General features: G+C 41.9%; 1 protein-coding gene across 4 annotated transcripts in view; it reads left to right on the forward strand.

The window, feature by feature from the left end:
• Window positions 1–16,956, forward strand: part of AHI1 (Abelson helper integration site 1) — a 248,316-nt gene extending 231,360 nt beyond the window's left edge. For all 4 annotated transcript variants that reach the window (XM_039911176.1, XM_029052155.2, XM_029052164.2 and 1 more), the window contains 2 exons: window positions 2,587–2,666; window positions 16,445–16,956. In XM_039911176.1, coding sequence (XP_039767110.1) covers window positions 2,587–2,666; window positions 16,445–16,685 — 321 coding nt within the window. In that variant the 3' untranslated portion in view covers window positions 16,686–16,956. The remainder of the gene's footprint in view (window positions 1–2,586; window positions 2,667–16,444) is intronic.

The raw sequence follows: 16,956 nt of genomic DNA on the forward strand, positions 1-16,956 counted from the left end.
TGTTTTTGCTGCTCCTCAAAGGAAATACTCCTCACTTCTAAGATAATAGAACTTTTCCTGTTAACAGATTGCACATACTTTTATTGCTGGGTTATTCATTGAGTCTTGCATAGGTTGAAAATGAGCAGAGGTTTTTGCCATACATGCTTTGTGATTTTTGAGAATCCCATCAGCCCCTGTATTTTGAAATGCCTTCAAGGTTATGGCATTGTACAGCTAGTGAGACATTCCCAGACAACAAGATCCGGGCCCTGAAAAGCTTACCGTGTGATGGCACAAGAAGGAACAATGTAACCACAGCTGAGAACAGCACAGAACACTCACTGATTGAAATGCGACCATGAAAATGTCCAAGTCCTTTAGCCCAGTACTCCCTGGGCCGATAGCCACATTTCCAAATCGCCATCTTACTTTACAGTAACAGCACAGAAACCCAGGTCGGAAAAACCTCAAAGGTATACATTCAGACACATGAGTGTAGGAAGACATTAGTCCATCCTGCAAGGTGAGCATTATAATTTGGGAGATATAACTGTGTTAGCTTCATGTAAATCCTCTTGCCCTCCCTCTATTCTCCCTTTCCAAATAGTGCAGTTCTTACGATTTAATTTCAGATCAAATTTTGGGAAGCCACTTAGCTCACAAGCACTAACTCACAAATGTTGGCCTTACCAATGTCCAAAGGTTATTGGGAATAAATTTTATTGGAAGAAACAAAATGTTTTATAATAATTAGTGTATTAGAAGTGAAATTTTGTGTGTTTTCATTTGTTTCTCTAAGATCGAAAAACAAGTGTCCCCAATCTGAACTGGTGCTTTCCTATTTTTTTTTAAAGGGTGATGTTTGAAAACTTTCAAAAATAGATGTTTTCCTCCCATTTCACATTTGAGCAGATTTAATCAGCTCCATTAATGTTAGAGAAATCATTTGCTCTTAGATTCTTTCATAGATTTATTTAAGATTGGTCATTAATCCATCTTCACCAGGGCAGCCTTTTGGTCTTTGAATAACCTTGCTCACTGACTTTCAAAGCCAAACTACAGTTGACAATGGTGTATTACTATGGTTGGGAGAAACCCTGTCATCTCAAAAAATGGGGCATGCAGGGACCTGATGAATGCTGTTGCTGGGATCTGATTATGAAAGGAGGAAATGTAAAAAGAAAAAACTAGTGTCAGTAGGGATAGCAGAACTGAGGAGAGCATAATTCAAGTGAGCTTAAGATTGACAGGGCACCTTTCCCTCCTTTGATTTCATGAACCCCATTGTTTTTAGCTATCAAAGGGATGGTGTGTTTCCTTCATTTATGGATGATGAAAAATATAAATATTCAATTCCTATCTATAGCCGTTCTCAATAAGAATACGTTTATCCTACATGTAGGAGTATTCAGCATTTTCCTTTTTCCTAAAGCTTGGTTTCTAACTAGGTGAATAGATCTGTTTTCTTAGGAAACCACTGTAATGTTTGAAGAGGTTGACATAAACCTATTTTGCTGTAAGTGATGCTTAAAATGATAATCACCTTCCATTGCTTACAGCCCACTTCCCTTTTAGTTGCTGGGTCGATCATTCTTCAGTGGACGCTAAGCAGTGTTGAAAAGTGCATTAACTCTCCAAGGCATGAAGACGTTGAACTGGCTAAATTTTACCTAAAGATTTGTGAAGCTTTAGCCAGATTTATAATCTTGGACAAAGTTTCAGTTCCACCAAGGGACTCCAGTGGAGGGAAATGAGGTGCTAATGAACTACCTCTAGTTTTCTCTAAACTCTAAGCTCGTTGTGGGCTGTGAATGTGCCTGTTATATTTTGGACTGTACTCTCCCAAGCACTTAGCACAGTGCTCTGCACTCAGCACAGTGTTCTGCACTCAAGGGCTCAATAAATACAGTTGATTGATGAAGCAAGGCTGTGGAAGCATAATAATAGAGTTGGCTGAAACAATAAAGTAGGTTAAAATTATTTCACTTAATCTAATATCACAATAGCAGTGTGGAAAAAAACAGTGAGATGGTAGAATTTAAGGATAAAGAGTTTTTAAAATATAGGTTGTGCCCTTGTGGCACAAAATGAAGAGGAGTGTTAGCAAGCACATCTTGTGGCCCAATTACAGCCTTCCCTGTGCCAGGTTGGCAATTAGCCAATTAGTTTAGGCCATAAAGGTTGCTAATCTGAACAATTTAGGTTAAAAAAATAGCATTTGGGGCCTGAATTATCCTGATTGGTGTCTCCTGGGCTCAAATTAATTTACTAGTTGCCAAATCCACCTCCTCACTTAGTGCTGTGGAGCTAGAGGCAGAAATGAATAGAATATGTGACAGAGTGCTTTCAGAGGCATTCAAGCAAAGATTCAAACCTTCTTTTTGCCACACACCTGAAAACTGGCATTATGTGTAAAGAGTGCTTAAACTGAAGAACTGTTTCCTTGTTTTTAACCACATAGGAGTGAACATGTCATGGCTGATAGACATTCTTTTTCAAACAGGGTATATTCTCTCCTCATTCAGGAAGCTGGTGGGTTTTCAGCATACAAATGTTGGCCTCATTGTCTTCCTTCTTCTTACCTTAGTGCTTTTTTTTTTTCAGCTGTCAGCAGTCCTCAGACAGTCCGTGGACCTTCATTTTACCTCAGAGCATGACACATATTTAGACTCACCTGTGACACAGTAAGCAACAAATTCTTCAAGTCACTCACGGTGTTACTTCTACAGTGACTGTTTAAAACAATGGCAAATTCTCAGGTTCCCTTTTTTCACAAGGCATCATCAAAACTACAAGTTAAACTTGGGATAATTGGTTCAGGAGAAAATGAGAAAATAAATTAATAATCTATTGTCCTCTACACAGAAAAATGGTACTAAGATGTTTTGAGAAATAGGATAAAAGAGTCCCACAAAAATTGTATTGTGGGTGATATGTGCTCTTATTTGTGGGATCGCTTTGAATAAGTTATTTGGACACAAGCAATAAAGTATATCTGTAAATTGTCCAGTTCATGTGAAATGGATTCTAAATAAACAGCAGTATAATGAAAATAAAATTATATCGTCCCTGAAGTGTGGCACTGAAAGGAAAAATCTAATGATTTTCCCAATTCTCTGGAGCAACATTTAAATCCTGTTTTCTGGGCCATGGCTGTTGGCTCTGAATTGTTTATTTGAAATATTTACATTTATTTTCTGGGAAAAGTTATTTGCAACTTGCGTGGCTGGAGATACACAAATGCAAGATTACCTCTCCCCCACTCAAAAGACAATTTCCACAGAGACATTCTTCTGGGCACAGTCCCCATTTTAATAACATTAGAACTTCTCCTTTTTATTACCCCATCTGCAGATGACATCAAATTTGTAGGAAAGGAAAAGTTTACATCATACAATGTGAAACGGTAACTTTAAAAAACCACAGCACAGCTCAAACTAAAGTTAAAAGTTGAGTTTAACTGCTTTGAAAAGTTTTATGCAGAGAAAACTTGTGCGGGAATAACAAAAGTCATCTTGAGCTGAATGCTTTGCTATCTGCCTGAGAAAGTGAGGCTCGTCCCAGCACAGGAATATTGCAAATGTTTCTTAAAACTGAAGAAAAATGATTGGTGAAAACATTCACTGCACCAATCCAAATGTGTAACTCTGAACTCTAGAATCCACCCTTTCCTCTCCAGTCAAACGCTACCTCACTGATCCCAGCTCTTATCATAATCCACCTTCACTACTGCATCAGCCCCTTCACTGACCTCCCTGCCTCCTGTGTCTCCCCTCTCCAGTCCCTACTACGCTCTTCTACTCAGGACATTTTTCTAAAAAAAAGATCAGTCCGCATCTCCCACTCTTCTTCAAGAACCTCAAGTGGTTGCCCATCCACCTCTCCATCAAACAGTAACTACTTTCCAGCAACTTCTAAGGTACACAATCAATCCGCCCCCTCCTACGTTAACCTTGCTGATTTCCTACTATGACCCAACCCGCCCACTTGGCTCCTCTAACTCCAGTCTAAGCACCTCAAACCTCGATCTCATCTATCTTGTCACTGACTCTTTGCTCATGTCCCTTCTCTAGTCTGGAACTCTCTCCCCCTTCATATCCACCACTATAACCATCTTCACCCCGCTCGGGATCACACCTGTAGAGTTTCCAGCACTCTACCAGTCTCAACAACAGAAAGGAGAGTCAAGCAGAGACCTACCCATTCCATTCCTAGCTTGGGCAGTGGCTAATGAGTGGAAGGCAATCTGCTACAAGTCAAAACTCACCTGTGCTGGGCAGCAGCGGCATGGGAGAGAGTCGATGGCAGAGACTCAAATGTACTGCACGGAAGAAGGCAATGGTAAACCACTACCAGATTTTTACTAATAAAACTCTATGGCTACACTACCAGAACGATTGCAAGTGGAGGTGGAGTGTCCTGGGAGAGATGTTTCCATGGAGTCTCCTTGGGTAGGAGATGACTCGAAAGCATAAGACAAGACCCATCTTCCAAGTCCTTCTAAAATCATATTTCTTCCAAGAGGCCTTCCCTGACTAAACCCTCACTTCCCTTAATTTCCCTCTCTTCTGTGCCGCCTAAGCATGTGGGTAGGTAACCCTAAGGTCTGTCTCCTCCCCTAATCTGTAAACTCCTGTGGACAGGGAACATGACCAACAACTCTATTGGTTTGTAATCCCGCAAGCACTTAGTACAATAAGTGCTCAAAAAAAGAAAATTGATTAATTCAACTTTACAGACTCAAAGGAGAAGTAGGTGTCAAACTCCTCTTTTAAATATGATAGAAGGGAATTCCTGAGGACTACGCAGAAAGGAAAATAACTTTGTCCTTATATGAGGGAAGACTTCATGTCACTGTAAATGTGGGATCATGAAAATAATATAGAAATGTTTGTGTAAACAGCCTTCCTGGCTTTCATTCAAAAGGATGGGGTGTATAACAAAGTTTTAAAATTCCTTAATTCAAACTGCTCTGTTCTTCATGGATATCAGATTTTTCCCTCTTTGGAGTTAACAACAAAAGAGGTACCCTATAGATTTGCTATTGTACCTTGTCAGAAAGAAGGAAACACTAGTGAAATGTGGAATTGCAATCCAGATTTATTTGCACATTACCCATTTCATGATTCATCACTGTACTTTTTTGACTAAAGCAGACCCTGGAGAAACGTTTAAGTTCAAGATAACTGCCAAAAATGTCTTATTCTGGCCTTATGCTTTGCAATCTGTAAGGACAATAGGAATGCCACTCTCCCAACAGTTATTAGGTGAAATTGGCCTTAATCCACAAGAGTATAAGGGTTGAAAAAGCCAGAAATAGCCTCAAAAAGAATCAAAGAGTTGTCATAGTCCAGAGTAGTACATAAATTTAAGGAACCTAATTCTGCCTCTCCCAGAGAGTGAGGTCAACCTTGAGTAAACCTCTGGCAGCATGAGAACACTTCCCTCCAAAGATTTATGAGTAGGGATGGAGCTTAGCTCTTCTCCACCACTTAGGCTGTGACTTGGTCAGTACCCATCAGCCCAACCCATGGTATCTACTCTAGAGCCAAGAATACTGGTTCCCAAAGAGAATTCAGGACAGAAGAAGCGTGTTTTTCACTCCACAGCTCCATTGTGAACATTGCTCACCCCTCCAGAGTCAGAAGGGGAAGCATAATAACTGTTTTTGAAAGATTCCATCTGCTTATGTAAACAAATGTGAATAAATAATAATTGTGGTATTTGTTAAGCACTTACTCTGTACCAGGCACTGTACTAAGTACTGGGGTGGATACAAGAAAATCGGGTTGGATACAATCCCTATCACACATGGGGCTCACAGCCTCAATCCCCATTTTACAGATGAGGTAACTGAGGCCCAGAGACATGAAGTGTCTTGCCCACGGTCACACAGCAGACAAGTGGCAGAGCCGAGATTAGAACCCAAGACCTTCTGACTTCTAGGCCCATGCTCTATCCACTATGCCATGCTCCTTTCTCATGGGTGGTTTTTGACGTGAAGTATGGTGAACATTTTTTGGGTTTTATAATGGACGGTCTGATTTTACCATACCTAACGTTGTGGGGTTTGACACTGGACACCTTTATGTCTGATGTTTTTGTTTTTAGCACTATGTTTCCTTCCCCATTGGCCTCTGCCAAATTCCACTTCCCAAAAGCAGCCCGATGCCTGAAGGGACCTGAGTGTATTGACTCTGGAGCAATTGTCAGAGGGGTAGGTTACTTCCAAGAAACTCCCAAAGTTTAGCTGGAATTGGACAGACATTTGCAAAAGTGGCATAAGTGTGGCAGACATACTGTGTGCAATCAATAGTATTTATTGAGCATCTGAATGAAGAGCACTGACTAAACACTTGGAAGAGCAATCAGTCAATTATTGATATTTATTGACTGCTTTCTGTGCATAGGGTGCTTGGGAGAGTGCAGTAGAATAGAGTTAGTAGATATGATTCCTACTTTCAAAGAGCTTACTATGTAATGGGGAATATGATACAGTGCTCTGCCCACCATAAGCACTTAATAAATGCTATTACTCATAAACATTATTACTGTAATAGAATTTATCAGGAAATGGCACAAATGTGACAGGATGAAATAGTGAGCCAGACACTGCACTGAACACCACTGTGTGCAAGGAAAGGATTCATCAGAAGTCTTCTCAGAAACCTCCACTGGCTGCCCATCCTTCTCCTCATTAAGCAGAAACGCCAGCTCTCTACCTCCTGCTTATCCACTCTCTTCTCACACTGCACCCCAGCTCTCACTCTTCAATTCTCTGAAGTTAACTTACTCACAGGGCCTTTTTCTCCTCTATCCCACTGCAGTTTCTTCCTGGCCAGCCTGGATCCCCCACCCCCATCCCTTCATATGCCTAGGACCACAGCTTTCCCCACCTTCAAAGCCCTTCTGCAATCCCATTTCCACCAAGGAGCTTTCCCCTAGTAATCTCTACTTTTTTAACAGAGTTAAATGCTTATAATTTGCCAGGCACTGTACTAAGAACTTGGGTAGATATAAGCTAATCAGTTTAGATAGTCCCTATCCCACATGGGGCTCACAGTCTTAATCCCTATTTTACAGGTGAGGTAACTGAGCACAGAGTTGTTTAGTGATTTGCCCAAGGTCACACAGCAGGAAAGTGGCAGAGCTGGGATTAGAACCCAGGTCCTTCTGACTCCCAGGCCTGTGCTCTATCCACTAGGCCGTGCTGCTACTTTTCGCCTTGTATTCTCATCCTCAGCCCTTCTGTACCTCATAAACACTGAAGGTTACCATAGTACTTGGAACACTTATGTACATATTTTATACACACTATTACTCCTCCATCTGTAGTTTTTTTAGGGTAGGAATTTAGCCTTCTGAATGTTTGTACACTCCCAAGTCTTAGCAGAGTGTAAGCTCTAGACTGTAAACTCATTGTAGGCAGGGAATGTGTTTGTTACACTGTTATAATCTACTCTTCCAAGTGCTTAGTACAGTGTTCTGCACATAGTAAGCTCTCAATAAATATGATTGACTGACAGTGCTCTGCACACAATAAGCTGTCTGTAAATGGTACTGACTGGCATCTTTCTTTGTGTGACTGTCACCAGTCCTCTCTCTACCTTTTTACTTTGTGAGCTCTCTGAAGCTCCATGTCTAATTCCCAACTATGTATTCTTTTCCAGCACTTACTGCAGTGCTCTGCATATAGTAAGCACTCAATAAATGCTATTGTTACTATTGCAGCTACATCATCCCATTATACTGCCCTCGACAGTGTCGCTTGTGACATCACGGATTTCTCAGGATCTGTTGGTTTCAAGTGCCATTCTTACGGTGAGATTGTCTCATGAAAGTCAATCTATTTGTGGTATTTATTGAGCACTTACTGTGTGCAGATCACTTACTGTGTGTTGAGCACTGTACTAAGTGCTTGATACATTGTAAGTATTGTATCAGACACTTTTGTATCAGTATTGTAAGTCATATTAAAACCTGAATTTGTTTCACTGAGTTCCAATAGCCTTATGTAAAGGTAGATTTTTGACAGCATTTTTCTGATGCCTCTGAGTGGAAGTGATTAGGCATTTATTTTTAAGGAATCTATTTGACCAAAGGTGGGAAAGTTGTTTTTTTTTAATAAAAGAAACCTTCCCAAAGGCTTTCACAAGAGGAAGTCAAAATCACTAACCTGAATATACTCCATAAATAACCACGTTTGAAGATTCTAAAGCCTCATGTTCTAGTAAAAAAAAATATTATTTGAGCATTATAAACCCTCAAAAAGTAAGACTATTCACACCTAGGCTATAGACTCTGGCTATATTGCCTTTTTTTATTGAAAGCAAAATTAGCATCAAAAATAGAGAGAGATAAGGGTTGAGTTCTCAGGGGGAAATGAAGAGTGGTTCTTAAGTTGAAAAGAAAAGAAAAAAATGGTTATCTCTAAAGACTAGAAATGGGCAGGGAGACGTGAAATAGTGACATTTTGAAGAGGCTATTTGATTTAGTAATTAGGCTCATTAAACTGTCCAATTTTAACCAGAAACCTTAAAGTGCATATTCAGAAACAAATTGATTTGAGTTAGTCAATGTATTAATCAAATAGTCAAATTCTCCCAACAAAGAAGATCATAAAAACATAATACCAGAAGGAGTGCAGGCCCTGGCCACCTGGGGATACTGAACCTTAGGCCCAGGGAAATTGAAAACTCAATCGATCCATCAGTCATATTTATTGAGCATTTACTCTGTGCAGGGGACAGTACTATGTGATTGGAAGAATACAGTATAACATAGTTGGTGGACATGTTCCCTGCTAACAATGAGCCAGGTTGAGATTGGCATAAATAATGAAAAAGTAATAATAGTACTTTGTTAAGTACTTATTATATACCCAATACTGTGCTACACAATCAGGTCAGACCCAGTCCCTGCCCCACACAAAGCTCCCAGTCTTAGAGGAGAGAAAGCAGGTATGGAATTGGCCCAGTGTCCCTGTGGTCTCCCAGCTTGAAGCCTTTTCTGATTCAAGGGTCATGGCACAGTGGCCTAACTGCTTCCATGAATGCACAGTTGTCCTCATGACAACTTCAATATCTCAAGAGGAGATCTCCTGCTTTCTTTCAAAATCCACTCCCTCCGCCTGTGTATCCAGCTGTGTATCTATCCCTTCTCACCTTATCAAAACACTTGCCCCCTCCCTTGCTCCCTCCCTAACAGCCATCTTCAACTCTTTCCACTCCAATGGCTTCTTCCCCACTGCTTTGAAACATGCTTATGTCTCCCCATCCTAAAAAAAACCCTTCCTTTTACCCCATGGCTCCCTCCATTTATTGCCCCATCTCCCTCCTACCATTCCTCTCCAAATTCCTTGAGCAAGTTGTCTATACCCGCTGTCTCAAGTTCCTCTTCTCCAGTTCTCTCCTTGTCCCCCTCCAATATGTCTGTCCCCTTTCCTCCAAAGAAACCTCCCTCTCAAAGGTCACAAATGATCTCCTTTTTGTCAAATCAAATGGCCTATTCTATTCTACTCTAATCCTCCTTGACCTTTCAGCTGCCTTTGACACTGTTGACCACCCTCTTCTTCTGGGAACATTATCTGACCTTGACTTCACTGACACTGTTCTGTCCTGGTTCTTCTCCTATCTCTCTGGCCAGTCATCAGTCTCTTTCATAGGCTCCTCCTCTGCCTCCTATCCTTTAACTGAGGGTGTGCCTCAAGGCCCACTTCTATTCTTCATCAACACCCACTCCCTTGGAGAATTCATTTCACTCCTTTGGCTTCAACTACCCACCTTTTGCAAATGATTCTCAAATCTACATCTCCACCTCTGATCTCTCTTCCTCTCACATTTTCTCCTGCCTTCAAGACATCTCTTCTTAGATGTCCCACCGTCACCTCAAACTTAACATGTCCAAAACAGCTCCTCATCTTCCCACCCAAATCCTATCCTCCCCAGGATTTTCCCATCACTGAAGGCAGCACCACCATCTTTCCCGTCTCACAAGCCCATAACCTTGGTGTTATACTTGATTTATCTCTCTCATTCAATGCACATATTCAATCCATCATTAAATCCTGTTGGTTCAACTTTCACAACTTTGCTAAAATCCAACCTCTCCTCTCCTTTCAAACTGCTACCATGGCAATCCAAGCGCTTATTCTATCCTAACTTGATTACTTTATCAGCCTCCTTGCAGACCTCTCTGCCTCCTGTCTCTCCCCATCAATGTTTCTACAAAAGCATTCAGTCCATGTTTCACCATTCCTCAAAAACCTCCAGTGGTTGCCCATCCACCTCAATATTAAACTGAACGTCCTTACCATCGGCTTTAAAGCACTCAGACACCTTGCTCCCTCCTAACTCACCTCCCTACTCTCTTACTACCACCCAGCCCACACACTTCACTCCTCTAATGCCAATCTACTCACTGTACCTTGATCTCGTCTATCTCGCCACCGACCTCTCACCCACATCCTGCCGCTGGCCTGTAGCGTCCTCCCTCTTGATATCCAACAGACAAATACTCTTCTTATTGAAGGCACATCTCCTCCAAGAGACCACCTCTAAGCCCTAATTTCCTCTTAGATCTTCCCTGATTAAACCCTAATTTCCTTTTTTCCCACTCCCTTCTGCACTGCCCCGATTTGCTCCCTTTATGCAACCCTACCCATCCCCCCAGCACTTATGTACATACCCATAATTTTCTTATTTATATTATTGTCTGTCTCCCTCACTAGATGATGAGCTTATTGTGGGCAGGGAATGGGCCTACCAACTCTGTTGTATTCTCCCAAGCTCTTAGTACAGTGCTAAACACATAACAAGGACTCGATAAACATGACCAATTGATTCTTGTTTTATGGACTCCTCATACCAGCAATCCCAGGAACATCTCTTCTGTTTTCTCCCCAAAACAAGGCCCAGCCCCTAAAGTCCTGCTTGGATTGAAGCTCAACTTTAGCCAATGCTATCCTATGGTTTAGTTTGTGGGGCTTTTTTTGGTTTTTGTTAAGTACTTACTGTATGCCAGACACTGTACTAATAGCACTGGGGTAGATACAAGATAATCAGTTTGGACATAGTCCCTGTCCCACATGGGGGTCACAGTCTTAATCCCCATTTTACAGATGAGGTCACTGAGGCACAGAGAAGTGAAGTGGTTTACTCAAAGTCACGCAACAGATGAGTGGTGGAGCCAGGATTAGAACCCAGGTCCTTCTTACTCACAGGCCCGTGCTCTATCCACTAGACCATACTGCTTCTCATGCTGAGCTGGGCAGGGACCAGGACCATAAGCTCAGTGCGGGCAGGGAATGTGTCTTGTTTTTGTTATATTGTTCTCTCCCAAGTGCTTAGTTCAGTGCTCTGCACACAGTTAGTGCTCAATAAATATGATTGAATGAATGAATAACTGGACAAGGCTGGGGCAGGTTGGGAAGAGAATTATCTCAGGTTGCAATGACACAGGAGTCATCAAAGCCAGCCCCCTGTTTTGGCCATAGGTGCCTCTAACTTGTTTTCAGAGACTTTTAGTGAAGGAAATCCACCAATTAAATCCACCCATTTTTAGGGGCCTTCACTGTCAGGAAAGTCGCTCTCTGGGTCTAACTTTCAACTCTCAGGTATGAAGGAGAACAGCAGGTCATCGTCTTTTTTATAATAGTTCCTTTTATACTTGAAGATTTTTATTAACACCCCTCAGCCTCAATACATTGTTTTCAGCCCATTTCACCTTTTTGTCTTGAATGTTCACTCAGGCGTTCAGAAAACACAGGGTCTTTTACAGGGATATTTTCCCCTTCATATTTAATTATCTCAAAAGTAGGCTTTTACATGCTGAAGTTACAACTTCTTTGAATTAGAATCCTTTTGAATGTCTTTTGGCCTAATCAAATTTTCAAAACTTTTGCAACCAGTAAGAGATATTCAATTTTCAAACAAAACTTGAAAACTGCAGTAGAAGTCAGTTGATTGCAGTTACTGAGTGTCTATTGTGTGCCAAGCACTGTTCTAAGCACTTGGTAATGTACATTATGCATAGTAAAATATATTATGTGTAGTAAAATATAACTTGGTAAGCCTGACTGCTTGATTGCTGTCATGAGCAGATCAACCAGAAAATAAATTGTGGCAGCTTTAGAAAACTAATAACTTTGACAGGTGGTATTAACAAGAGGATATCCCTTACCTAAAAAAAGGACCTCAGAACTACATTTCTAGATCTAATTGAGTTTTCTCTTCAGCCCACAGGAAGTCTCACATTGAAATAGCCCACAAAGGTGAATAGCAATTAATCAGTCTCTCAAAACGAGAAGTGCTGAATAAGTCCTACTTCCACTCATGATGCTGACATTGCCAGCCAGTTTTATGGTTTGCTTTGCTTTGAGCAGCTGACCCCAAGCTGCTCTATAAAAGTCTTGATGGAAAAACTGGTCGGGGGCGAGTCATTTTTTAACACATCCGTCCTCTTTTCACCCACTCATCTGGAAGGAGTGCATTCACCCAAGAGTTATACCGAAGGTCCTGGGATCGATAGGCTTAGTACTCAACAAGGGCATCTATCACCCCATTCATTTTCGAAACGAGTGATTTTCATAATAAAATCAATTCTAAAAGTGGCAGCACCAGTAATTGGGGCTAGCCTCCGCATCTTCATCTAAACCTGGTCTTCCTCAAAATGTTAGGGAGGCTGTGGCCATTTCAAGCCGCTTTCAAAAATCTCGTCACCTGCCACTCCGAAGTTGAGCCCTACTTCCGAGGTTGCTGTGGAAATGAGTTTAGAAAGAGCATGACACTATTCTTGAGACTAGCAGGACCCTTTCAACCGTTTGTTTTTGCAACGTGTCAAGTGCCACTAGAATCCTCTTCACTCGGACAGCGTGCTCTTCGTTTGTTTAGTATAAAGCAGCCGGCTGACAAGGTACACTTGATGCAAAACCAGTCTAAAGGCCTTTGGAAGGCTTGGTGGTCCTAGCAGCACAGTGGATGAAGTGCCACGGGATACTGGGAATGAGAGCTGAGGTGAAAACCAACACATGCAGCCTGGCTCTGCTGCCTTCCCTCCCCTTCCTCATTCATTCATTCAATCTTATTTATTGAGCTCTTGCTATGTGCAGAGCACTGTACTAAGCTCTTGGGAAAGTACAAGACAGCACTAAAGGGAGACAATCCCTGCCCACAACAAGCTCACAGTCTAGAGGAGGGAGACGGACATTAATACAAGTAAACAAACAATATAAATAAATAAAATTACAGATCTATACATAAATGCTGTGGGACGGAGAGAGGGAGGAAGAGCAAAGGAAGCGAGTCAGGGTTACGTGGAAGGGAGTTAGAGATGAGGAAAAGTGGGGGTTAGCCTGGAAAGCCTTTTTGGAGGAGATACACCTTCAGTAAAGCTTTGAACGGCGGGTGGGGTGGTGGGGAGAGTGATTGTCTGGTGGATTTGAGGAGGGAAGGCGTTCCGAGCCAGAGGCAGGACATGGGCCAAGAGTCAGCAGCGAGACAGGCGAGATCAAGGCACAGTGAGAAGGTTAACACCAGAGGAGCGAAGTGTGCGAGCTGGGTTGTAGAAGGAGAAAAGGGAGGTGAGGTAGGCGGGGGCAGGGTGATAGAGAGTTTTAAACCACTGTGAGGAGTTTGTGTTTGATTCAGAGGTGGATAGGCAACTCCTGGAGATTTTTGAGGAGGGGGGTGACATTCCCTGAACGTTTCTGTAGAAAGATAACCTGAGCAGCAGAGTGAAGTATGGACTGGAGTGGGGAGAGGCAGGAGGTTGGGAGGTTAGCAAGGAGGCTGATGCGGTAATCTAGGCAGGATAGGATGACTGATTGTCCGAACATGGTAGCAGTTTGGATAGAGAGGAAAGGGTGGATTTTACCGATGTGAAGGTGAGGCTGACAGGATTTGGTGACGGATGGGTTATAATAATAATAATATTGGTATTTGTTAAGCGCTTACCGTGTGTCGACCACTGTTCTAAGCGCTGGGGTAGATACAGAGTAATCAGGTTGTCCCACATAGGGCTCACAGTCTTCATCCCCATTTTACAGGTGAGGTAACTGAGGCACAGAGAAGTTAAGTGACTTGCCCAAGATCACACCTGACAAGTGGCAGAGTTAGGATTAGAACCCATGACCTCTGACTCCCAAGCCTGGGCTCTTTCCACTAAGCCATGCTGCTTCTCCGTTATGTGGGTTATGTGGGTTGAATGAGAGAGCGAAGTTAAGGATGACACCAAGTTTACAGGCTTGTGAGACGGGAAGGATGGTTGTGCCATTCACAGTGACAGGAAAGTTTGAGAGAGGACAGGGTCTGGGAGGGAGACCCAGTGTCCCTGAGGGGAGACCCTCCACCTAGTGTACCTAATGCAACTAATCTGTTTTCTGTCCTCTAGACTGAAGGTCATTGTGGGCAGGGAATGTGTCTATTTATTGCTATATCATACTCTCCCAAGTGCTTATACAGTGTAGGTGCCCAGTAAATACCATTGAATCAATGAATATCGAGCACCAGATTGCTGGAAAAATAATGAACTGATGTGGTACTTTTTTTTCCTGTTTTGAAGAAATAGAAAGCCGCTGATTTGTGACCTCGTAAAATATTCTATTTTTACTCAGAGCAGAAAAGGAAAAAAAACTGCTAAGTATGCACTTTGCTAACATGTAGTTTGACTGTTTTAAGGCTAAGACTTTCAAATGTAGGAAAGGTTTAAGCCAAGGTAAGGCAAAGTGAAAAAGAAACCTCAGTAATGAATTGCTAATTTATAATACATTTTTGACTGTTTTAAGGCTAAGACTTTCAAATTTAGGAAAGGTTTAACCAAGTTAAGGCAAAGGGAAAAAGAAACCTCAGTAATGAATTGCTAATTTATAGTCCATTTCTGACTGTTTTAGGGCTAAGACTTTCAAATTTAGGAAAGGTTTAGCCAAGGTAAGGCAAAGTGAAAAAGAAACCTCAGTAATGAATTGCTAACTTACAGTCCATTTTTGAAAGGAGAAAAAGATTCTTATGCTCATCAGTCACTCAGTAGTATTTATTGGGCACTTACTGAGAAGTGGCATGGCCTGCTGGAAAGAGTACAGGTCTTGGAATCAAAGGTGCTAATCCCAATTCCGCCACTTGACTGCTGTGTGACCTTGGGCAAATCACTTTACTTCTCTATGCCTCGGTTACCTCCTCTTTAAAATGGGAATTAAAATTGTGAGCTCCATGTTGGTCATGGACTTTGTACAACCTGATTATCTGGTATAGACTTCAGAGCTTAGTATAGTGCCTGTCAAATGATAAGCACTTAACAAACATCATTAAAAAAAAATCAATGTACCTAAGTGCTTGGGAGTGTACACTGGAAGCAAAACACATTTCTTACCCTCAGCAAACGTAGAGTGAAACAGGGAAGAGATGGACAAAAATAATTTACAAATAGTGGGAGCAGGAGGAAGAACAAGACACAGTAGGAAGAAACTCAATTTTATCTATTGTGTAATTGAATACACACTAAAAATATACATAGCAATGAAGGTTTTGAGGCTAGGAATAAAACACATGTGGAATAAACACACACACTTGGATGTTGTGAATTGACTGGGATGGGTTTCTGGAGTTGGTGGGAAGTGGGTGAAGCTGTCCATAATGTGCCCGGGGTGTTGTAGAAGTATGGAGGGGATATTGTTTTGTGGTTTTAAGATAAAGGCCTGAAGTAAACAATACTACTAAAGTCAGTGAGGTTCTGGAACTGAAAATAAACAATTATGAAATATCACACTGGGCTTGAACTGTTGCCTTTGGAGAAGCAGCATGGCCTAGTGGAAAGAGCACAGGCTTGGGAATCAGAGGATGTGGGTTCCAATCCTGGGTCTGCCACTTGTCTGCTGTGTGACCTTGGGCAAGTCACGTATATGCTTTGTGCTTCAGTTACCTCATCTGTAAAATGGGGATTAAGATTGTGAGCCCCACCTGGGACAACTTGATCACCTTGCATCTATGCCAGCACTTAGAACAGTGTTTGGCATATAGTAAGTGCTTTACAAATGCCATAATTATTATTATCACCTCCTTGTCAAATAAAAGATCAAATGAACACAAGATCTCTGCTTCCAACTTCTGGAGAAAATCTCCCATTTGCACAGTACAGTATAGTGTGTGTGTGTGTGTGTGTTCATGTGTGTGTGTGCCCAGTTAAGCAGTACTCTTTATTGCATTTATTGATTTATCAAAGTTTCCAAAATTACCAGTAGCTCTTTTCTTCCCTATTATATTACTTAAAGTTGGATAGCCCACTAGCAGATTTGGAAATAGAGGTATTTGCTTGAATCATTTAGGCCCTGGAGGAGAATGTTCGTATTTATTTTGGGACCCATACCGTTACCTGGGAAAAGTCACAGAATGTGTCAGGCGACTCAAGTTCATTGTGGCTGAGAGGGAAGTCTCAAGGTGATTGTTAATTTTATAATTCTTTTCCCTCCTAGAGGTGCAGGGAGGAAGAAGAAGAAGGAGGAGGAGGAAGAAGAAAGACAAACGGATGCAATGACAGAAATAAAACCTAACCTAACAGCTCGTCGCACTTCCCAAACGTCAGGTGCTGTTGCGCAGATAGAAAGCAAAGTGGCACCTCCTGGCCTGAGTGCAGGATCAAAGAATAAAAAGCGAACTGGAATTCGGGCCAAGAGGACTGGAAGGGCGAATGTGGCCTTCGAGCCCAACTGTTAGGAGCCATTGTAACAGGTGGGCCCAAGGATCTTGGTCTACACATTTGGGATTGCATCCGATTGACCACAGTTAGCAAACTGATACAGAAGAACCCTTCTACAGTTCACAATCCAGAAAGAAAAAGAGTGTGAACTGAGAGGAGATGAGCGCAGCTGTCCTTCAACCATTTTTTAGGGGTACCTAAAAACACATAAAAGAGAGAAGCAGTGTGGCCTAATGGAAAGAGTCAGAAGATCTGGGTTCTAAAATCTGCTCTGCCACCTGCCTGCTA

The sequence above is a fragment of the Ornithorhynchus anatinus genome, chromosome 2 (genome assembly GCF_004115215.2).
Source record: "Ornithorhynchus anatinus isolate Pmale09 chromosome 2, mOrnAna1.pri.v4, whole genome shotgun sequence".
In the NCBI taxonomy this organism is placed as follows: domain Eukaryota; kingdom Metazoa; phylum Chordata; class Mammalia; order Monotremata; family Ornithorhynchidae; genus Ornithorhynchus; species Ornithorhynchus anatinus.